Source organism: Episyrphus balteatus, chromosome 1 (assembly GCF_945859705.1).
Source record: "Episyrphus balteatus chromosome 1, idEpiBalt1.1, whole genome shotgun sequence".
NCBI classification, from domain to species: domain Eukaryota; kingdom Metazoa; phylum Arthropoda; class Insecta; order Diptera; family Syrphidae; genus Episyrphus; species Episyrphus balteatus.
In genome coordinates this window covers 102,482,330-102,507,662 of record NC_079134.1, presented here as the reverse complement: position 1 = coordinate 102,507,662, position 25,333 = coordinate 102,482,330, and the positions used below count along the sequence as shown (strand labels likewise).

At 30.8% G+C, this 25,333-nt stretch overlaps 1 protein-coding gene and 1 long non-coding RNA gene across 2 annotated transcripts in view; one reads left to right on the top strand and one right to left on the bottom strand.

Moving 5' to 3' along the window:
- Window positions 1-13,535, top strand: part of LOC129907849 (MOXD1 homolog 1) — a 103,733-nt gene extending 90,198 nt beyond the window's left edge. The window contains exons 3-12 of the mRNA XM_055984263.1: window positions 680-850; window positions 1,992-2,104; window positions 7,645-7,838; window positions 7,922-8,023; window positions 8,096-8,259; window positions 10,040-10,255; window positions 10,474-10,676; window positions 12,726-12,844; window positions 12,904-13,070; window positions 13,145-13,535. Coding sequence (XP_055840238.1) covers window positions 680-850; window positions 1,992-2,104; window positions 7,645-7,838; window positions 7,922-8,023; window positions 8,096-8,259; window positions 10,040-10,255; window positions 10,474-10,676; window positions 12,726-12,844; window positions 12,904-13,070; window positions 13,145-13,333 — 1,638 coding nt within the window. The 3' untranslated portion in view covers window positions 13,334-13,535. The remainder of the gene's footprint in view (window positions 1-679; window positions 851-1,991; window positions 2,105-7,644; window positions 7,839-7,921; window positions 8,024-8,095; window positions 8,260-10,039; window positions 10,256-10,473; window positions 10,677-12,725; window positions 12,845-12,903; window positions 13,071-13,144) is intronic.
- LOC129907864 (uncharacterized) lies at window positions 12,983-13,850 on the bottom strand. Its single transcript, XR_008771187.1, has 4 exons — window positions 13,635-13,850; window positions 13,462-13,537; window positions 13,166-13,329; window positions 12,983-13,096 (listed from the first exon to the last, which is right to left on the bottom strand). It is a non-coding gene; the product is annotated as an uncharacterized LOC129907864 (long non-coding RNA).
- Window positions 13,851-25,333: the final 11,483 nt, after the last annotated feature.

Below are 25,333 nucleotides of genomic sequence, written 5' to 3'. Positions count from 1 at the left end.
TATCAAGGAATCTGAAGTGAAAAAAAAGAAACACGGCTATCGTAAATTTTAATATATCGTCGCCGTAAAGCAAAATTGTTCTAAGTCACAAAAAGAAAATTTTACAGGGGACGATTTTTAAGTTTCAAATTGGTTTAAAGCGACAATTTTCTGCTCGTTTGCCGTTCAAGTTATGTTTTTTATAAAGTTTGTTCTTTTCTCTTAAATAAAATATACAAGTTTACCTCATTAGTAGGTGCATATTATTTTTAAATATTTTTTAAAACTAAAAACCCAAAATTGGACATAGAACAATTCCTATACAAGTACATTTTTTCCTTAAAAAAAAGTGGACTTAGAACAAAATATGATGGGACTTAGAACAATCAAGAATACTCGGGCTCATTTTCAAAAGGCTGCTTCCCTGTTTTCATTGTTCTATGTCCCATTAAATTATATTATCTGCGGAATGAAATTTTTTTGACAAAAATGGTTTTCAAATTCGAAAAGAGCACTTTCAAATTAGTAAAACTGCATCATTAAACTCATTTTCGGATTTAGAACAATTTTGTTTTACGCCGACGATATGTTATACATACATACTTGCAGTAGGTACATAAACCTATACTACTTTCATATTTTTATAGACATTTAACCATTTTGTAAAAAAAAACAAGTAACATAATTCTTTTCTTTTAAGCCGGATACAATAAAAGTTCTATGGTCATTTGGTGACAAGGATCCAATACATGGCAATCTTAAAGGACATGGAACAAATAGAGGAATGAAACCTTTGCATTTGTTGGCGCCAATGTTCAAGAAACCAATCAATCGAAATGAATTCACAAAATGGGATGTTACGGTTCAAAATGTAAGTTTAATTTGCTTTTACCATTGATTAGTTACAAATAAAAGTAAACACCCTGCAAAACGGCCGCTATTTATTTTATTGGCATTATTATCACCCGATGAGGTTTGTGTATTGAATAAATTAAAACAAAGAATTTTTAATCATTGATTAGTTGATGTCAAGAAAACTAGCATAGGATAGAATTTAAAAATATAAAATTTTTAGTCTGAGTAAGAAACAAACACATAAATAGGTCGTACTAAAACAACGACCAAAATTATCGCTTTTTATACTCTCTAAATTACAATTGCTCAAATTTAGAAATTTAAGGTCGAATGCTTTAAGCCTTTTTTACTGATTAAAAAACAAAATTTATTTCATTCGATTATCTCTACAAATGTGAAAGTTATTCACCAATTTATTAACGTTGAACAGTTTATGTGATGGTACACCTAGGGCTGCCAGGCGTCCACCGCCTGGGACAGTCCCGGCATTTAGACTCTGTCCCGATTTACGAAATGTCCCGGTTTTGTCCTGACATTCCGTTTTTAATCACTCTTTGTTCGAAACCTTTAGGGAATCACTTATTGATGGATCACTGAAGTGGGTAACAGAATTAAGATATTTTAAATTCAATGTCAAAAGAACCTTAAGACCTTAATTCTTTTTATTATTTTTTATTTTCGATTTCATGTATTTTTTTGCTGTCCCGATTTGTCCCCACTTTTGAGATTTAGCTGATAAATGATGCGTTCATTCTTTATAAAATGTACTCATTTCTAAATGTGTGTATAGTAAATTAAACATTCAAAGCTCATACAGTATTAAAATTTCATATTTGTGTCACGTGTTACAATACAAAATAAAACAAATCAGCAAATGTGAATTCCTGTACCTAGTAATTAAGTTATTATCAATACCTACCATTATTTCTCCCATCATAATAGGCAGCAAACAAAATTATTCCAAAAAAGTGTTTCAATCACAATGTTCAATGTAATTAGAAACACACAATATGATTAGAGATATTCTAACCATTTATGGTCATTGCTTTTATAATCCTATTTGGCATGGAACATCTTTCTTACATAAAATAGAACCTATTTGTTTTGTTTTACCATTAAAATAAATTAAGCCTCATCATGGATTCTTTCATCCGTAGGTAACAATCGATGCTAATATGGACACATTATACTGGTGCAAAATCATCGGAGCACCCATGCTTCAGGAAAAACATCACATTATTGGATACGAAGCTCTACTGACAAGAGAAAGGTAAGTTTTTATCTGTGGACATAATAATTTAATAATAGAATCTTTAAAAATATATATGTATGTTCCGTATAAATTCACCCCCAAATCTTTATTCAATACAAAACAATTCAGATTTTATGGACGACTTCACCGTCGTACTTGGGCTGCCTTTAACAAATTGTTCAGCATCCATTGCCAAAAAAAATGGCAAAAAAGAATTTTTCAATTATTATCTTGCCTTGTTCCCCAAAATCAATTGATTTAAAGATGTTACACATCATACAAAGTATACGAGTACGAGCAGGTTACGCTGCCGTTGCATTTAATGAAAGGTTACTAATTGTTATGTAAGAATTTAAAATTGCATTTCTGCGAAAACAATAATTCATTCTTAAAGCTGAAATGAATTAAAGTAATAAATAAAATAAATAATTTCCCCTGTTCTGATTTTCGCTACAAATTTAATTCGTTACCGAAATTCTTTTTCGCATAAATTTAAAAACGATGTTCTAAATTCCGTAAAAATTTACATTGCAGTAATACCAACATTCAAACAAGATTTTTGTCATATTCAACTGTCAGAATCAGTGACAACAATCATAAATTGACAAAACAAAAAAATGGAAAACAATACGAGATATGCATTTAATTACGAATTTTATGTTATCAATGGATTTAATTAGCTGCAATTTCGTTATTTTGGAAAAAGATTTCATTACTTTTGTTTATCTTTTTTCTTTTCTATTAAATTCCGAGTATTGGTTTGGTAGCAGTAGCAGATGATCTTTTATCGATTAAGTCACTTCTTTCTGAACGTATCTTTGATACATCGATATCGGAAATTGCACAATGAATTTTATAAATTTGTTTCGGGTTTGAGGAATGGAGATCTGCTTCTTACTATTGGAGGAGAAGGACTATTCAGGTGGGTAGTTCTATTGGACGAACTATTTGTCTGCGAAAAAATGCCAAACTTCCTTCCTTCAGGGTAGATATTCTTCCATAAAATTTACAAGGCATGTAAATTGTGTGTTATTAGTGTATTCTCCCCTTCAAAATAACAAAAGAAATTTATTTTAACAAATTTATTTTTGAAATTACTTACATTTTTAAATTTGCGATTTCAAATTCGTTCAAAAAAAACGAAAAAGAAATGTAGATAAACGTCAAAAAAATAAAGTTTTGCCAACTTGATAGTCAGTTATTACAAGAAGCCTTAAGAGGCTTCACTCTTTTTTCGAATTTTCTTTTGATAATCATTTTGTGAGGCGCGTACTATTACACGATGCCTCTTGAGTCAAAGACTCAAATTTGACATTTCTCTTTTGATTTAAGTATTGTTGTTGTTGTATTCCACCAAGAAGAAAAAAGAAATGAAAGGGGATGTTGAAAAAAGAAAGAGTGGAAAAAGAAACGTCAAAAAAGAGTCTCAGAAATTTGGCCCACGACTCTCCGGTCGGATAATTTTTTGTTTTATCTTCTTACTCTTTTGCACTCATTAGTTTTGAAATGAGGCGCGCCTCTTGAGGCTTATGTAATAGCTGACATAGTATTTAAGAACACTACAATTCGCAAGTACTTATTAAAAACAAAAAGAAATTTGGAACACCTCTTCTTTAAAAACACAAAAACGTAAACGAAAATCAGAACAGAGGTGAATATCTTAAAGTTTTTGAATGAACAACAACAACTTGTGTGTGTTATCGTGTGTGTGCACCAAAGTATCCGCTGTATGGCTGTATCCATATTAGTCCAGGCAAGTTAGACTTTTGCTGAGAAATAGTTCGCAACTGCAGTTGGCACTCAAAATACTACTGAACATTAGTACCCAAGCTAAACCCGCCATTTTCCACACAATTAACGGTACAACTTTGGTCGCTTTTTTGTTTTGAACCGTTTTTTGACTCTTAAACGCATATGAGTTCGAAAAATCAATAATTAAAAAACAAGGAATTTCAGGCATAAAAGGTTATAAAAAGCTTCAAGAGTAGCTTGAGTCCAACTGACCCATGCAACTCATCGTTAATTAACATTTTTGCTTTTGAACCTATTCAGATGAGCCACAAAATATGCTTGTTTGTATGAATAGATTTGGTCTGGCTACCGTGTGAGAAGAACGGTAGGCCCTAAGACAATTTTTTTTCTCCTAAACTAAGCGCATTAAGATGTACTCTCGTTACATACATAAAAAAGATGTCCCATTGCAATAAATGCCAAGCAGTGGCGTATCCAGAAAAAAATTTGGGGGGGGCTGAAAAAATTTTTTAATTTTTTTTTTCTCTCATTTTTATTCTTCTTTGATCAAGAGAAAAGCGCTGTGCTGCGGTACTGAAAGTGGTATTGTAGCATTTTACTGCTTTCGACAATTTCGTACTACTGTCTTTTTTTTACATTCAAAATAGTGTTTTTTTTTTAAATCTTGTATCGCAAACCTTTTACACAAACAGCGAGGTGTTCAGTAATCTTAAAAAAAAAAACACTTTTATTCCTATGACGTCTAGTTTTTGATCTATACTCATCATTTTTTTCGATATAAACGGCCATGTTCCGCAATTCGACCGAGAGTGAATTGAAATCACTTTTCAATTTCACGTGAAATTGACCTTTGGTCGATTTCGAAAACTTCGAAAATGCTTCGAACTGTCAAAACTAAAGGATCATCCAATTTTATTTTGTTTCTAAAATAAAATTACTGCTACTTTGAACATGGATGCAATTTTATTGGCAACTTTAATGGAAAAAAAGCTGAATTTAAAAGAAAATATAAGAAGAAGTCACATTATGGGAGACATATTAAATATGTATGTAAGTGAAATGCAGAACATGGGCGATATTATTGCAAATTTTCAAAGAAAAATTTGTTGGGTAGAGTTTAAAGCAATGAGGTTGCAAACACAGAGGCAGTGATGAATTATGATATTTCATTACTCATGTGTTTTATGCTTTTTGTATTAATTTAACAACAAATAAACATTACAAAACAATCAAAATATAAGTTTCGATAATATTGTGTCCAAAATTTGCAGATTCACTGAAAAAGGCATCAAATTCAAGAACAAAAACAAAGTGAACTGAATTGGATCAGAAAATCTAAATGAATGAAAAAATGCCGAACAAATCATTGCCCTATGGACAAGTGAATGCTCAAAAAGTCCAATGCAGAACGTGAAAGTCTCATAAACTAATTTCACCGGCACACAAAATAAAAAAAGTGTCATGTACCAGGAACCAGACCTATCTTTCTTAAAGTTTTTGGGCACGCTGAATCGAATTTCAAGTCCGTTTGCCCCTGTCACCCTCCAGTTTTGAGTAAAATGCAAAAAACTCAAAAAAAAGAAGTTTTGTGCCTTTTTTACATTTTTCTCAAAACTGGAGGGTAAACGGGCAAAACGGACTTGAAATTCGGATTCAGCGGGCCCAAAAACATATAGAAAGATAGGTCTGGTTCCTGGTACATGACACTTTTATTATTTTGTGTGCCAGTGTTTTCAATGAAATTCTTTTTGATGTCTAGTCCGAAATTATATACTTTTTCATAATATGTTCCTTTTTTAATCCAAATCAGAAGCACAAACCGGAATTTGCTTAAAAAAAAACCATTAGCTATGTTGACCACTAAGATTTTGAGATATCAAAAATGTCTATTTCCAATATCTTTGAGAAAAATATTATTTTTGAAAAAAAGTAAATATACTAAAGACGATAAAATACGGCTTTTTGAGATTGCAAAAGAAGTTTTGCAAAATTTAACGGTGATGTAGGTAGTTCGACGTCAAAATACTAAAAAAATATTTGAAGAATTCTGAATTGGACTAAAATCCGAAAAAATTATCCCAACCCTCAACGTCAGCTAAGGCTCTTACTCAAACAAACACAAACAGCCATTTCAGAACTTGGAGGGGGCTCGATCATCTGAGCTGCCTCTAAATCTCCAAGATTTACGAACAAGTCTCAGTTAATCATGTAGATTATGATGAAATCAGCCAAATAATGACATGATTTTGCAGGCTTGGGGGGGGCTTGAGCCCCCTGAGCCCCCCCCTCAATACGCCACTGATGCCAAGACAGGCTAAAAGTAAGTGAACTTAATTGTGAACCTATTCAGATGAGCAGCAGTGTATTTTCTTTCTTATTTTGGTTTTTTAGTTTTCAGGATTAGGGTAAATTAGGGCATTATGGCATACCTAAGCACAAACTCAAATAACTTTACTACGGACTACAATTTTTACTTCAATCATTTTTTTTAATTAAATTTCATAAAAACGTTACATAAATAAATTATTTAAGAATAAAAATTCAAGCTTTTTAACAAAAAATAAATTAAATTAAAAATAGTCCAAAAAAAACCATATTGCCCTATGTACGGGCAATATGGCGAACCCCATTTACTTCGGAACCCTTTACTTTTTGTACGTATATTCAGCATTTCTGAAATATAATTGTAAATAAGTTTCATAAAATTAAAGTTAAATTGAGGTTATTTTCAAATTTAAAAAAATGCAGAGTTACTTTTGAAATTAGTTTTACATAAGGGCATTATGGCGCAGGCGGGTATAATATAGCGCCATAATGCCCTTATTACATCTGCGCCATATTGCAAAATATACACATATTCACAAAACTCCAAAAACTAAACACAATTCTTACTTCAGTTAAAATTAACAAGTGATATAACCAAACCAAAACTGTACCCTGCGTTTTAATCTTTACAACAAACACGTGCACTGTATACTTACCGAGATACACACAAACAAAAACAAAGCGATATTATATTGGAACCCAGAACCGGTATATTTTTTTTGTTTTCTTTTTTGTTTGGCACAAAAATAATAGCACTGACCTGCGATCGTCACAAGGCTAGTGTTCGACGAAGGCCAAAGTTTCTGCATTGGTTTTATTTAAATGCGAGTATTGGAAGTATGCTAGTTGAGAGTTGCGCCATAATGCCCGGTGCGCCATAATGTCCGAAGTTACCCTATTGCTTTTTTAAAGCTTTTAAAACGAAAAAAATACATACATAAGTGTTGTCGTGTGGTTGTTGGCTACCTGTTTTTTGTTTGTGGAAAACAATTAATGTTAACATTTTAACATGCGCCGCAACCGCAATGGACTTTCAGGGAAAATCATTCGGCGGGCGTTTCGGGTCGGGATATTTCTTGAATTAGTAAATTACAAAAAGTTACTTGATTACATCTTGGTGGTGTGGAAAAAGATAAAATCTATTTTTCTTTATTTTAAAAATTTGTATATTGTGAAATTCTACCAACAAAGGGGTAACGCTGGTAACAACAGGATGATATTATTAACAATTTAGTACCAAACCAACAAGCTTAGAATTAAGTCGTTATAACCGAAGTCACTATAAACGAATTTAACTGTATATATTTTTTAGCATTTTTAGTGATATTTGCTCCCTGTTTCAAAATTTAAAAACATACATATTTAAACATCAAAATTCAACCGTTAATATTTGATTTCGACTATCTTTTTATTTATCTGTATAAAAGTTATATGACATTCTACAGAAAGAAAAAAAAATTCATACATAATTATTTTTTCAGTTCAACGGACCAACCACTGGTTCATCATATGACGCTTTTTGAGTGTTCTACTAAATCATACCCTGGTTCAGACCCAGCATCGTGGGATGTGTGGGTTAAAAGTAGCGGTGCTGTGTGCAACAGCAATTTACTAACGCCTCGTGACTGGGATTCATGCATTACTCCAGTTGCTGTTTGGTCTATAGGATCAACTGGTATGTCAAACTAATTCATTCTAGGCTCATAGTATATTTGAGCCAATATAATTTTATTTGATTTGTTGTTTTTATAATTTTAGGTCAATTTTTACCACAACATGTTGGTATACCCATTGGTGGAAGGACTGGCCCAAAGTACTATATGCTTGAAATTCACTATGATAATCCCAATGCTCATCGAGGTAAGCCAAACTCCCACTCCAAATTAATTTTTAATTTATCTGAAAATCGATATCAATTCATATTCATTTCAGTTGTCGACCATTCAGGATTTAGGATTCATTACACGAATCATTTGAGAAAGCATGATGGTGGAATTATGATATCAGGTGTTTCAATTTCTGACACTCAATTAATTCCACCAGGACAAAAACTCTATCGTAATATTGGAATTTGTGGACCATCTTGTTCGAATATTGTAAGTAGATAAACTATACCTATGTAGGACCTACATTGTAGGTGTCTAATGTTAAAAATAGTTTAATTTGGTCGCTTTAGAAAGAGAATGCCGGCTTCATTCGTACCGAAATAACATGCTTCAAAAAATTTACTAGTGAATGGATGGGTCACAATCACACACCGCACCCTCAGTACAAAAGAGCGTTAACTCAAAAAATGAGAAAACGCTTCTTCAAAATAATGACTCTAAGCTTTCGCTAATAGTTTAGGTACCATACCACGAGTGTGTTTTGAAATTGATATTTTTGAAAGTTGTTCCCGATTTGTTCCGGGAAATTTTTTTTTTTTAATGGCGGGCTTAGAGCGCCTGTTTTTCGAAAAATTAAATTTTTAATAGTTGTTCCGGGGCTTGAAAGTTCTTCTAACAATGTTCCAAATTTTTGGACCTCTAAGTTTAATAATTCGGAAATAGGGGCCAAAAACAATAAAAATTCTATAACTCCCCTTTTTTCGATTTTCATAGCTTTTATTTTTTTTTCAACTTTCCTATTTTTATTTTCCAAAATTTTTTTCTGAAATTTAATATTTAACCATATACATATATGTACATATTTTAACGGCCATATTATTCACTAGTTAAAAAAATACATTGAAAATAGTTAAAAATTACTATTTTTTTCTCTGTGTGATAGTGAATATTATGGATTTGGATATATTTTTCACATTTCAATTTCTTTACATCCAGATGTATTTTTTCAACGTAAAATGTAATATGTTCAACGTTGATTTGATATTAAAAAAACTAACATCAACATGAAACATCTTTAAAATAAAATTGAAACAACGTAAGAAATTTTTTATTGTTGTCGGACTTCAGCTTTTGTTACATTTTATCACCCTAAATCTCAACGGTGAGATAGCTCGTTGGTAAAGTATTCGCTTAGAGACCCAAGAGTTGTAGGTTCGACTGCGGCTGCGAATTTTTTTTTTTTTTTAATAAATTGATGATTTTTTTCAAAGTTGAAACAACTTTTATTTAAAAATGTTCGAGTAAGTACTCGATGTTCGTAAACAATACTCGACTCATTTGGTTCTCTGAAAGATACCCAACAGCATCAAAGCGTTTAGTTTCTTTATTTCGAGATTTGACGAAACAAATTTTGACTTCAAGAATGCCAATGTTTCTGTATTCACGTCACGAAGAAAGTCATGTTTCGAGATGAATTTATGCTGTTTGAAGCTAATAGATTATAGAAGTGGTTCATTACTCCGGAAGCTTTTGGCAAATTTGAAAGTTCGATACGCGTAACCAATTGTTGTCTACCGCGGCAGCCCACCGCTGCAGTCGACAGAGTTAGCAGTTTGGAACATTGATTTTAAGTTTCGCGAAGCAACCATGGACGTTTCCAGTTCTCGAGCAGCAGCTAACTTTATTCTAATCCACCAAATAATCAAAGAGAAGAAAAATAAAACATCCAAAACGACAAAACATAGAATTTTCAAAAACTCCTTAACAGTTTGACATTTTTCCGCTCATTTAAAATCCATTTAGAATGGATCGCCACGCGGCATGTTCGAGCTGCCGCACATGGCATCTAGGTATTCATTCATAATTCTGCGTGGCTGTGGCTGCCGCGTAGCACAATGTTCTCTGGCTTGCCTTGCCGCGCATAATGAAAACGCGGCTTAGTAATTTAACTTAAACAATAAATGTCCTCATTTTATTTTCCTTTACTATATATCGTTGATCCCAAAAATTTTTATAAACATAATAAAATTCATCTCCCTTTTAATTTCAGATGTTTCCAGAAGAAGGTATTAAAATTATATCTGGAACATTACACTCTCATCGAGCGGGCCGTAAGATGACTCTACGTCATGTACGAAATGGCAAAGAGCTGGAACGCATTATTGAGGATGACAATTATGATTATAATTACCAGCAGGTGCGTCAACTGGAAAATGAAACTGTTGTTTTGCCGGGTGATTACATAATAACGGATTGTGCATACGAGGCAAGTAACTAATTATTATCTATCTATTCACTAAGAGGGCATTCAGCATTGAAATGACATTCAATTTTAGAAATACGCATTGAAGCTATTAAAAAGTGATTGTTAACCTAAATGTACATATATAGTTAAAATATTTTTGTGTTAGATGCCATTTGAATTATTTTGATGAAGGGCTGAGTATTTAAAACTTACACAACTGTACATATCTACATTTTTAGACAACAAATAGAAAACGGCCAACATTTGGAGGTTATTCTACCAAACAAGAGATGTGCTTGTCCTTTATAACATATTATCCCAAAATTGATTTAGCCGGTTGTTACAGCATGACACCAGTCCGAGAATTCTTTGAGACATTTGGCGTTTATCAATTCTATTCGTTGAATATGACGGATGTTGAAAATCTTTTCTTATACAATGGGTAAGTGCATATTAATACACATTTACATAATCGTAGTGGGGAGGAGTAAGAGCCATGAAGGAACTTTGTTTATCTTGTATGGTTTGGAAATTCATACAGGTCCTCCCCGTTTTGTGGGGGGGGGGGCATGACATTTTTTACAAAAGTTTTTATAGTAGATAGGTTGAAAATGTGCTTACAAATGTTTAAATTTGTTCGGTTTGCATTTCGAATTAAACACTTAAGAAGAGTTCTACGAATAACTAAAAGAAAACGGCATGTGATTCGTTTGTTTTATTTTATCGTTACGCCTAGGTCTTGACTAATTAAAACCACCCTGTTCTAAAAATACTCTGTACTGTCTGCCTTAAAACAACTCTGCATTGTTTTCCGCTAGCCCAAAATTATTTTAAAATTTAATAACACTTTAATTACTCAAAAATCGTAAGATTTAATGTTACATTGATAAATCTTATCTTACAGGTTTTTTAAATTTTCATGTGTAGTACACTTTCTCGCAGAGATAAAAAGTTAATTTTCTTATACATATATGCGAATAATGTTTTTAAAAAATTGAAAAAAAAAAAATCATATTAAAACATTCGGAACAAACATAACAAAAAAATCAAAATTTTCTAATTTCTGAGTTTTTTTTGCTTTTTTGGCTGTATCTTTTTTTTGGCTTCGATAGCAATATTCATAGCTCTAAATAAAAAAATGAGATTAAATTTCCTTCAAAATGCTAGGCTCAATAAATTCTATTGAAAATTAATCGAAGTATGGCCATTTGAACCTATCTTTTTTTCGCATTTTTATTTTTTACTCAATTTAAAAAGAAACATTTGAAGAATTGATATCGTTTTTTTATACATAGTTTGATATTTTGACACGATAATTTTCGATTGAAAATTATTGTATTTTGTTTTTATATTATAGTGCTCAAAAATTAGCAATATTAGGGAACCCGGCCGAACAGCTTAGATTTTGATGATCTTTTTTTTCAAACGTCGGTAATTAAAAATACTTTAAAGTCTATAGATTTAAAATTGCCGGAGTTGCCGTTTTGATTTTTTTAATTTAATTGAAGATTTTTGTGAACAAAAAATTTTTTTTTCAAAAATTTTTCTTAAATTTTAACTGATGCCAAAAAATTGTCTAATAAATTCAAGGAAAAAAAATATATAGAAGTGAGGTACAATCTTCCACCGTTCAAGCGATAGATGCAATTTTCTTATTAATTGACTTCAAACACAAAAAAAAAATATTTGAACACAACGGCAGCACCTACAATATTTAAATATACATTTTTAAAAAGCTAGAAACTGGGTCATATTTGTAAAATTAAAATTAAGTTAATTGAAGCAAGGGCTTTTGAAAGAATGGTAACTGAACTCAAATTCGTTTTTAAAACTTTTTCGTAATATAAAATGCATTTATTTTCAAATATTTTTGGCCGCATTTATTATGATTTAAAATTATAAAAGGAAATCTCACTATGTATTACGGTTTATGAACAAAATTAAAAAGTATTTCATTTTCGAAGAACTTTTTTTAACAGAAGTTTTGAAAAAAATTTAACTTATTTTTTTTTTTTAAAGTTCTACATTTAAATATAAAATTATTTTGTATTCATTAAATAACCCTTACTGTTGAAAGTTAAATAGCAAAAATTTAAAGTTCTTATTTGCCAAAAAAATTGGTGTTGTTCAAAAAAAAAAATTAATTTTAATTTTAAAAAACAATACGGCAACATCGGCAATTTTTAATCTATAGACTTTTAAATACTTTTAATTACTTACGTTTGAAAAAAAAAAATCGTCAAAATCAGAGCTGTTCGGCCGGGTTCCCTAATAAATTGCTTTATTTACTCTACTATTAAGCGAAAATAAGGTTAACAAATAAATATTTCAAATTAATAAATACAAATACAAATGTTTATACCTATCCCAATTTCATACTTTATCTCCTTTAAATTTTATAATTTGTACACTCAAAATATTTAAGAATAGCTGGTACAGTGAACCAGCTATTCTTATGAGTACCTATATGATATTCTTAAAATTATTCCAGAAATATCCTCGACCTATTACCAAATACCATATTCCCGAAAACTCCAAGAAACAACCGTACCAAAGGATCTACAACGTATGCTGATGAAGAGGATTTGCTCTATGAAGAATCCTTGTTGAGTAAGTCTTATGGAAATATTATATTTAAAATTTTATAATTTTCATTAATATTTGTTTAGATAAGTTAATTATTTCGGATCCGGTTGAATTTCATGATAGAACATTTCTTTCACATCTAAATCAGTTGCCATGGTCAGAACCACTATTTACAAAGCGTGTAGAACAAAGTATGATATCCGGCAAACACATGACGTTTTGTCGAGTATCTAATGAATCAATATCCATTGTAAGGCTTAATACAAATATACTTATCTGAAATTATAAAAATTACACTTATTGGAATTTCTACTCTTTTTGCAGCCATCTGAAATTATACGATACCCAAATTTTACGACATTCGTAAAGCAGCCAAGTTTGTGTCCGTATCATATGCTTATGGAGAGTGCTCCAATGAACTCATTGTCTCCACCATCCATTTGTTGTGTGTTTGGTTGCAAATTGCCAGTTGTAGCCTTACTGATGTATTATATGATGCTGCTATGGATCTAAGGACATAAGTCACGGCAGTTATTTTAATAATAATAATTGAGTAATATAATTTATTTCTATTTATTTCAAAATGTATCTACATATTAATTTAAGAGAATACGATTTGTACATAGACATTTAATGCTTACAGAGAAAAATGTTGAGTCATATTTTAAGAAATATTTAAACTTTTAAGTGCTAAGTAGTTTGTAGACTTTTTAAGAACTTTTTGAATCCAAAGAAATATAATTTTAAGAATTTTTAAGTAAAGTAAATAAGTTAATGTCAACTTTTGTTTGTAGATATTTATTTATTTATGTACCTATTAAAAAAGTCTGAAGAAATTATAATATTTGTTTTTAGTTTTCTGTTTTCCATAACCATGGTTGGTAGGTAGTAGGTACTCCAAAGTGGTTATCTATAAAGTCGGTTTGCGTGTGATAGTTTTACGTAATAACGTCATCTGTCAGAAAATTGCTTTCCAATGAGTCTACCAATTTGTTGGTCTCTAAAGTCTACCAAACATGTAAACAGAGAATTTTTAATTGGTTGACAAAAAATTGACGGCAGATGTCAGCTGATGATTTGTCTAATTTGTCTAATTTTTGGATAAAATTATCCTACCGTATAAACAGACAATTTTCACTTGGTAGAAAATTGACAATTGGGAGCTCATTGGTTGATATTGGAAGATTTTTGATAGTTCAGCCAATATTAGAAGATCTTTCAAATGTGTTTACTTAGATTTACAAATATATTTAAAATTTAATACAACAAATTTGTGTTAAATATATTACTTATACGATACGATATGAATGGAAGTTAATTTATAAGTAAAAAAGTAAGTACCTACTTAATTACTATTAAATGTGTTAAGTTCTCTATATAGCTTTAATTATTTTCTTTCAAGAAAATGGAACTTTTGTTTGGGTTTTTTGGGTTGTTAGATTTTTTAATTGCCATAACTTGTAGTTTTTGAAGACTATAGATATTAGTTCAATTAGGGATGAATTCTGTTCAGATAATCGAAATTCTGTATTGGTAGTTGCACTTAACGAGTCAATTATCGTTGAAGGGTAGCGATTGCTGGGTCAACAATGATAAAAGACAAATCGTTAATCGAGAGTTGCGTTATTCGAGAACTTACTGTACAATCAATCCTATGAGCTTTTTCCGCCATTTTGATTAAATTGTTTTTTTGACAAAAACTCGGTTATCCGACGAGATACCACTATTACAGTTGTGACGAAAGAAGAAGAAGATTGGTTTTATAATACAAATTCTATATACTACTGAAATCAGTAAAGTAGAAGAATAAGCACTATATTTAATTGGACTTGTTAAATTACACGGTGTTACACTCAAAATATACGCGGGCGGAGACCTTTCCCGTTTTGTAAAGCTAGTCGCACTGATTACGAAACGGTATTTAAAATGTCCCTAACACTAACACCCCCAAAATCTGGAGTTAGGGGCAAGAAACGGTTTTTTGACCTTCACCAATTGAAAAAAATCTAGCTTCGTCAAATTTTTACCCATTTTCGATTTTTTTACAGTTTCTGATAGGAGATAAATATACCTTTTGAACAATGTATAAAACATGTAACTCGGTTAAACCACCTAGAATTTATAAGCTGTCAAAGTTCAAAAATTTCATTTTTTTCGTCATTTACCCAACTTCGACATCAAATTAAAGTATATATTTTCAAAAACAGCAGTTTTCTAAAAAATTATCAAAATAAAAAAAAATTATTAAAAAACAACGGCACTTACAGTTATAAGTGATACCATTTCCGAAAGGAAAAATTGTACAATTAATTTTTAAATGAATATATTATAACCAATAGTTTTTGAAATAATCGATTTCAAAGTTAAAAAAAGGCGAACAAATTTTTTTAAAACTCATTTTATACTATTTTTGTCCAGACTGTGAATTTTAATTAAAAAAAATACTAACACAGAAAACTGCCTCAATCGATTCCTTATCGAATAGTGAAAACTATATGTTTCTACGTCTTCTAGTTTTTGAGAAAATTGAAAAATAAAAACAAATAAAAACAAAAAAACTTTGAAACAAGAAAAATCTGATAAAATAATTTTTCAATTTTCTCAAAAACTAGAAGACATAGAAACATATAGTTTTCACGGTTCGATAAGGAATCAATTGAGGCAGTTTTCTGTGTGAGTAATTTTTTTTTTAAATTCCAATCTGGAAAAAAATAGTATAAAATGAGTTTAAAAAAAATTTGATTTAAAAATTTAAATTAAATGTTCAATTTAGCCTTTCGGAAATGGTATCATTTATTACTGTAAGTATTGCCGTTGTTTTTTAATATTTTTTTTTATTTTAATAATTTTTTTTTAGAAAACTGCCCCTCGCACCTAAACAGGGGGAGATAGACCCCCCTCCCAAAGAAAAAACATTTTTGTATTCAACTCCTCTACAATAACCCGTAATCAAATCCTGGCGCCCAAGTTATCCTACTACGTGCCAAAACAACATTTTTGTTCTATACCTAAAAGTTCAAATTTCTGTATCTGGGTTGAAATCGTAATTTTTTTTCTAAGCCAATTGTAACTGATTTTCATAAAAAATACCTCGTTTGATTTGGAAATAAATATTATTTTAGAATATATTTTTAAAACAGCATGTTGTTATAAAAATATATACTTTAATTTGATGTCGAAGTTGGGTAAATGACGAAAAAAATTAAATTTTTGAACTTTGACAGCTTATAAATTCTAGGTGGTTTAACCGAGTTACATGTTTTATACATTGTTCAAAAGGTATATTTATCTCCTATCAGAAACTGTAATAAAATCGAAAATGGGTAAAAATTTGACGAAGCTAGATTTTTTTCAATTGCTGAAGGTCAAAAAACCGTTTCTTGCCCCTAACTCCAGATTTTGGGGGTGTTAGAGACTTTTTAAATACCGTTTCGTAATCAGTGCGACTAGCTTTACAAAACGTGATAGGTCTCCGCCGGGGTATATTTTAAAACCTCGTTTTTGTAACACTGTGTTATTGATTTAATATAGCTTTTTATGCCCTTTAGTCGAAACAAAAAATTGGCGTTTCGTCCCGCTGGAGCTCACTTGGACTCATTAGTTGACTTATCGAGAGATACCTTGTCAATACGCAATTATTGTTTATATTCAGCTCAACTTACAAAGACCTTTAAACAAAAACCTAATGTGAACTATATCCAGCAAGATTGAGTTTTTAATCATTAAAACTGGAAAAAGATTTAAGCCCGTGGCCTGGCTAGTGAATAAAGAAGAAGATTGGTTTTATAATACAAATTCTATATACTACTGGAATCAGTGATGTTTCGATAAAAGCAAAAGAAAAAAAAATTCAATTTTCCTTAAAACTTTTCACAATTTTCTTTGACATATAAAGAGAAGGAAATTGAGGTTTTTTAGTAGGGTTGGGGTCAAAATTCTGTTTTACAAAATTCTGCAAAAAATTAAAAATTGTTTGTAAAATGTTTAAATGCGCGCACTTTTAAACATTTTCCAGTTTTTATCAGTTTTTTTTGTTTGTTCATTGTTTGTCAATAAATTAAAAAATATTAACCCTTTCGGTACCAGCGTTACTCTCATGTACCATATCTTTAAAAATTCGTAAAAAATATTAAATTAAATAATTTTTTAGGTTTCGATGGCTTAATTGAAAGATAATAATGCCTAGTTACTGGATTAGTGCAAAAAGTTAGTCAAATATCATACTTTTAAATTTTTTTATCGAAAAAGGGACTGAAAATCCAGATTTTTTTTTGTTTTTTTTTTTGCAAAAAAAATTTTTTATATATGGTTATAATTTTGAAAAAAAAGATATTAAAAATGTTAACCCACAAAATGTTTTGTGTTTTAGCTTAGAAGAATATGACCACCAAAAAAAGTCGGACAACTGAGAAAATAAATTTTATAGAACAATAATGTATGCTACACATTATTGTTCTATAAAATTTATTTTCTCAGTTGTCCGACTTTTTTTGGTGGTCATATATGTTATTGTTAACACGTTAGTTTTGCTATTTTTTATTTTGGAGCATAACTTTTTGCTATTCATATTTCTTAGTTGTGATGTGTTTGACACGATAGTACTGAAAAAACATTTTTTAATATTGATTTTCATAGCTTGGGTTCGAAAGGGTTAAGAAAAGATTTTCAATGTTAAATAATTCGAAAAATAATAATCAGAAATTTAAAAATTAACTAAGAAAGGAATAGGTATGTTGTATCTTTCTTATAGTTTTCAACGTTTTATAGATGTGAATTTTAAGAAAGTCAGTCTATGCATTATAACAAATGTTCGGGACAGTTACACAAAAAACAGTAAGGAAAGTAGTAAAGTTGAATTACTACAAAGGATTAATGAGATGTAAGCGCATATGCTGTGAAAAAAAAAACAGAATTAGAAGAATTTTTTTGTTCAAAAAATATGCTGGCAGAATTTTGAAAAGCAGAATTTTAAAAAGCAGAATTTTGAAAGACAGAATAGAAAAAAAGCAGAATTTTCATAAAAAAAACCAGATTTTTGAAAAACAAAATTTTAGTATTTGCATAAAATGCATCAAATTTGTAGAGTGTATAGAATGGATCAAAATAATAAGAAAATCGTATGGGAGCTGGAGCCTTACTCCCCCCGTTTGGTTTTTAAATGGCTTTAAAAATTTAAAGAAAGAAAAAAAAAACAACAATAGATATTCATTTAAATTACTCAGCTTAATTACATGCGCACACTTACCCCTTTAAAGGGGCAAGTGTGCGCAGTTTAACATTTCTTGGTTTTCTTATAAAAAACATATTTGATTTAACAAATTTAAGTTATTTTGTAAATGAAATTAAGTGGTCAAACTATGTATCTCTAATAGTCAATCAAGTTCTTTTTTTTACACTATCAGTTCATAGCCGAAGGGCGCTTATAGCAAGCACCGTCTTGCGACCATTTGCCAACACAAAACTGTGTTATCCGGCTCATCACTTAGTGCAGTGTTAGTAGTTAGTAAGCAAATAATAACTACAAAAAAACGTACACTAAGATAAAAACATTGAATTCAATATTATATAAAACAAACATTAAAGAAAAACAAACAAAATAATTAATTGAGCATCAAAAAAGACATAAAAATAAACACAAACATTTATGAGCGTGGTACACTGGTTTTTAAGACAGTTTTTAATCTATTTTTATTAAAGTTTAAATCAAAAAGGTTTGAATTTAAATTTAGAAGTTTACACATGCGTGTTAAAGGTTCATGCAAGCCATAATTTGTTCGGTGTGGTGGAATATTCATTAAATCCAAGCATCGGAGGCTATAAGCACCCCCTCGATAGTTAAAACCAACAGATTTAAGTTAATTTGGTGCATCAATTACGCCTGTGATTAACTGGTGAATGAAGATTATGTCATTGTTAACCCTCCTTTGAGCCAAAGTTTGAATCTGAAGGAGTTTAATCCGATGTTCATAAGGAGGAAGATTATAAGGACCAGACCATGGCAGTCCTTTTAAGGCGAAACGAATGAAATTACGTTGTACTGATTCCAGTCTTACATTATGGGTCTCGTAAAAAGGAGTCCAAACTTGCGATGCGTACTCAAGGTGGGGGCGTACTAAACAATTGTAGAGGGAAAGAGTCTTTGATGTACATCCTATAATTTGCTTGTAATCCTTCTTCAAAGTCAAACGTGCGCACACTTACCACAAACGACTCTAAATAAGAATAGGGGAAAGCGGGCCTAATGGTTAAGGTTAAAACAACAAAAAACATACAAAAAAATATTAATTTTGTTCAAAACAATAATTTAATTCATTAAATGAACATTTACAACATAAATTAAGGAGATATAAAATAAATAAATTAAAAACTGTTCAATTTGTATTAAAATAAAAAAATTGCTTGAATAACCCATTATGCCCCGTGCATGGGGCATATTGGGCACAGAAAGAAACGGTGGGTATTAGATAAATGATGTAACTGAAACGTTTTCAAATGTGACTCGATCCATCATCTCCATCCTCCTCGACGGCGCACAAGAGCAATGGGCCCACTTTCCGTAGGCTTTGCATGACACCCACCCTTCTGTTGATTCGGAATACAAATGTCCACAATAAAGACATTTTTCATCTTCTTAGCCTTCCGAAAATTCTATTTTCCTTTTCTTTTTTATTTTTGCGACGAGCTTTTTTCTTTCTTTGAGGCAGATTTGAAGTTTGGAGTTTCAGCCTCAATGGGAACCCATGCCCATTATGCCCCGCCCATTATGCCCCATGTATTATTTCTTTAAAAAGTTTTCTATATTTTGTGTCAAGTAACTTAATTAAATGAAATAACTAGATAAAGATAAAACAAATAAACTTACTTTATTGTTAAATGAGAAAAATTAATAGCCTAAAACCACGAATTTTACTTTGATTCAGAAATACATCAACTCATTTGAAAAACTATTTTTATTCACTACGAATCCCAGATATCATTTTCACCCAATAAAGTGATTCCCCCGTATCACCACAAACAATTTGAAAAGACTGATGCGAAATCGGAGTTGCAACTTTATTCAAACAAGAAATAAGAGGGGGGCCCATTATACCCCGGGGGCCCAATATGCCCCGCTTTCCCCTACGTGAAGCAACTATCTCTTCTACCAAGAATTTCCCGCCATTAAAAAGTACTGAACTGATTATGAAATATGAGGCTATGAGAACTATAGTGGCGTAAATAAAATTCATAACATAAACATAAAATTCAGTTTTGAGCTAAGATAGATTTAACAGGGTTACAGGGTTTTTTTTTTAAACAACACTTTTTTGAGTGCCATCTAGTTTTGAGTGTATCTAGCTGCATAAATCGATTTTTTGTATTAAACAAGACATATTTAAGAGACCCATTTTTATGAAAAACTCATTATTGAAAAAAGTGGGTTACGCCACTATTGTTCTCGTAGCATCATGTACTTCCAAAATATGTTGACGAAGGACTTCTATTTCATGGATAATACATTACATACATTGTATGATATTGACAGTTCTGATGTATTATTTCTGTTTCATAGAAATGTTGTATGAAGAACTGTCATACATCAGTGTATGAACGGAGAATCGACTGGAAGTATTCCAATGTTGTATGATACTGTTTCATAGAAGTTTATCATACATCATTTTAATACATTTTGTGTGAATTTTTCATACATTTCTTACAGCAAGTCTTTTTGATGTAAACAAAATTTATTTACTTAATAAAATTATAAAAATGGGAGTTTTGTGTTCATAATTTAATCATAAGGAATATTCACATAATATATTTTGTCTTTTTGCAAAGAAAATAATAATTCATTGACTTTTCTTGTTTTATTTTTAAATTTCATGACACTCAAGTTTCTGTTAGTTTTCGTTTTGGTTAGTCAGTAAAAAAAATTCCTACACTTCAACGAAACCTAACCTCACAATTCTTTCAAGCGAAATGTCAAAATAAATACATCAACTACAACAATTAGATTTTATACATTACTTCCAATGAAATCTATGAAACAAAAAATTGTATGTAATATATGAAAAAAAATTTAATGTATGATGTTTGATGTATGTAATGTATGTGATGTATCATCTATGAAATAGGGCCCTGGATGCACTTCGTTATGATACACATTTAGCAGTAGTTTCATGAAGTACTGTAGAAGTACTTATGCGGATATTTTTCCCTGGTTTGTGTTCGTAAGGGGGTTGTTATTTTATTTATTAATTTGTTTAAGTTTTCTGAAATAAGCTTATGCCGACTTTTCACGCACGGTATGTGGGTCGACTAGGATTTTTTTATGGGGATTGTCACTTTAGTCGCCTTCGACTTACGTTCACACGAGTCAAAAAGCTTCGCCGCATGGCAAAAATCGACTCGTGAAAAGTCCCCATTAGTTTTGGGAGGCTGAAAAATTCTTTTTAATTGATCTTTCGATGAAAAGGAGTTCTAACTAGGGCTGTCACTTTACTCCTTTTACAGCTCTACTGCGCAGCAAAACGAATCTACTCCTCTTTTAAAAATTATAATAGTACCTAATCAAAGCTTGTTTTTTGTCCATTTCAGGTAATTTGCGAAGAAATCGACAGCTCAGTTTTATTTTGCCGAAAAAATACTAAGTAAATGATGTCAGGTGGAAAAATTTAAACGTGAAACCCACGATAGGGCTGATTTTATTTTGATTTGAGGCTACCGGCTACTTATTTTTTATTAGATTAGTTTGTATTTGTATTTTGTATTTGTATTTTGCATTAATAGAAAAATTACAATAGATACAGCAAGATTCAATCTTTTATAGTATCAATAATTCGTAACCAAGTTTTATATTTTTACAATACTTAATAAATAATAAAAATGATAACAATTGATATAAAAAAAAAAAAAAACAAAATAGTAAGAAAAAGTGTTACAAACATTTTATAAACAATTTTTGCAAACAGAGAAAAAAGAATAAATAATAATAATAAAATAAATAAATAGGTATAGAATTTAAGTGCATTAAGTACAATTTTAAACCATAGATGATAATAGTTCAAACAATTTCTTCTTAAAAATGGTGGTTCTTTGCAAATCAAATGGTAAGCCATTCCACAATCTAATAGCTTTTACAAAAAAAGATCTTTCGGCAATGGTGTGCGTAAAGTGCGGTAAAATTAATCTTAATCCTCTTTGAGAATGTGCGAATTGAAGCATTTCACCTAAATACGCAGGACTTCTGTTATGAACAATGTTGTTTAGGAGATAACATTACGGAGTATTAAATATTTATCAAAATTTAGTCCTAACAGCGATGAATGTAAATTAGACACACTTTCATGCCTTGGAATATTGTAGATGAAACGTAGACAATCATTAAACGCGACATTAAGTTTTCGTTTACACTCATAGTCAAGAGAGGGGTATACATTACAATTGAAAGTAAGAGAGGGCATAACGAGACTTTTCACAAGATGTTTTCTTAAATCAGTATCCAAGATGTTCGAAGAAGATCTTAGAGAACGCAGACTATAGTAAACACGTCTGATAGTATCAGAAATAGCGTCACAACAGGTTAGTTTGTTGTTAATTTGGAAACCCAAATATTTTACTTTTGAAACATAATCAACAACTTGTGAATTTAAAACAATTTTGGGTAAATCATCAAGAGTAACTTCACTCCTCGAACAAATCATACAAAGAGTTTTTGATGGGTTTAATAGTAATTTGTTTTCAAGAGACCACTTTTGAATACTCGTAAGATCTTCGTTAACCCGGACAATGCAGTTTTCCATCAAACCTAATTCACTAAAATTATAGAGCAAAACATCATCTGCATACATGTGAGTATGACAACTATAAACAATATCTGGAAGATCGTTGATAAATATTGAGAAAAGGAGTGGTCCTAAAACTGACCCTTGGGGCACTCCCTGATTAACAATAAATGTACTTGAATTACCTTGATCCGTGGTTACCATCTGCAGTCTATTACAGAGATAGTTGCTTAATAGTTTTAAAGCTGTTTTTGAAAAACTGAACTTGTTGCTTAATTTAGAAATCAGAATTTGATGGTCAACACAGTAAAAGGCCTTCGAAAAGTCCAAAAGCACCATAACACCCAAAAGATCCTTGTCAAGAGCAGCTCGAAAATCAGAGGTTACCTTTAGAACAGCAGACTCACAACTATGTTTGTTACGAAAACCAGACTGCCATTTAGATAACTTTTGATTGAATTGAATGAAGTCTAGCATTTGATTAAACATTAACCGTTCAAATATTTTACCAAAAAAAGGTAACAAGTTAATTGGTCTATAGTCCGAAGGCTCTGAAGAATTAGCTTTTTTGGGTATGGGTACAATAATTCCACTTTTCCAGGCTTCTGGGAATTGAGAACTTGAGATACATGTATTCAAAATGTGCTTCAAAGGTTTAATAACAATTGGTAAAATCAAACGTATAAATTTCGGTGAGATATTATCTGTACCAGAAGCATTTGATTTAACTGATTTTAGAGCAGAAACAACTTCGATATCTTCCACACAATTAAATGAAAATAATTCATTGTCATTTTCAGGAATAACTAATGTAAGACTTGAATTAAGCTGAGTCGGTGCAAAAAATGATTTCATATCTTGTGGGTCCAATGGGCATTTCGAAATCGACTTAGATGAACAAACACCAACATCTTTCAAATTTTTCCAAAGATCCTTAGAACTCAGAGAAACATTAAGTTTATTCATAAAATATGTTTTTTTACATGAACGTATAAGAGCAGTGACTTTGTTACGAGAAAAGATATACCTATTGATTTCTGTTAAACTCCGTTGGGTTTCTTTTGTACCTTTTGAAAAAGCGTTCTCTCTCTTTAATTTGTACTTCAATGTCTTGTCTGTACCAAGGACATCCCTTTCGATTTTTTACCCGTTTTGTAACTAAAGGCACGTAAGCATTAAATAATCTTTCAAGTAGGTCGTTAAAAATTAACACTTTACTGTTAACGTCAATAGTATAATGAATATTATCCCAGTAGTTATTGCTAATACTATGTTGCATATCATAATAGTTAAATGAACGATAGGATCTATAACTGAAAGTATTCGAATAACATAAGTTTCTTACATTGAACTGGAATGAGCAAAAAATTAAATCATGAATAAATTCAGAGGTTAGTTTAATTTGTTCATTGCATAAAATTTTTTCTTGTGAGGTAGTAAGAAACATATCTATAAGCGAAGGATTATCAATTGATTGAAAACATGTTGGCCAACTTGTATTAACAACAGACAAACTTATTTTTTCACAAAAATATTTAAAGAGACGCGTGGTTCTATTATTTACTAATAAATTAACATTAAAGTCACCAGCCAGCAATGAGCACATCTGAGTACTTAGAATTCAAACGAAAAAGTGTCTCTTCAATTTCATTTAAGTTTTCTTCTTTAAACAAACAAGGTGGGCAGTACACCACCACTAAAAGGCATTTCTCAACACCATTATTAATCTCTACACATAAAAACTCTAACAATTTCGTTGAACTATAAATTACTTTCGTAGGTATATGCTCTCTAACATAAATGCACACTCCTCCCCCTCGACTACAGCGATCGTTTCTAAAAATTTTAAAACCATTAAAACAAACTAGTTGAGATGTAATACCTTCACTCAACCATGATTCAGATATCATAATTATATCTAGTTTAGAACTATTAAGCATTTGAAGAATAACGGTGTATTTAGAGCGAATGCTTCCCACATTGAGGTGACATACGTTAAGACCATTGGAAGCGTTACACAGAACACTGCACATAGATCTTATATTATCTGGACAAGAAGTATTATGTTTATTAAAACACACCGACAATCTATCTGAAGAAACTATTTAAACTAAATAAAATTTAGCATTAAAATTTAAAAATACAAATATTTTAAAATTAAAACAAAAAAACTAATTTTCAAGTTAAGCTTCAATCTACTTAGCAATAAATTAGAAAATAAATTCATTTATAAATGATATTTAAGATTTTTGACTAAAAACATAAAAATAAAATATGAAATAATTTACTTTACATACTTGGTACGAAACAAAAATTAATCAACAATAAATTTTGAAACATCATTATCAATAATGAATCCAGCAACTCTCCCAACATCAGCAACACCATCAACAACTCCAGCAGCAGCAACACCATCAACGTCAGAAACAGAAGCAACATTTCTAACAACATCCACATTATCAGCAACAGAAGGAGACAAATTATTTGCGTTGTGTGCTTTCTCCATATTAAAACCATTAGCATGCACAGGGAAGGTGGATTGTAATTGTGCTATGCTTGTTACACATATCGGCTTCTTATCAGCATCATCTCTGACAAAAACTCTTCCATACCGTGTATAAACAGAGTTCACCTGCTTTCTCTTTCGCATAGAGTTTAAAAAATTTGGTTTGGTTTCTAACTGTTAATTCTTTAAGTTGTGCTGTTTTAATTCATAAGTAAAATGTATTTCTATGATTTGAATTTTGTT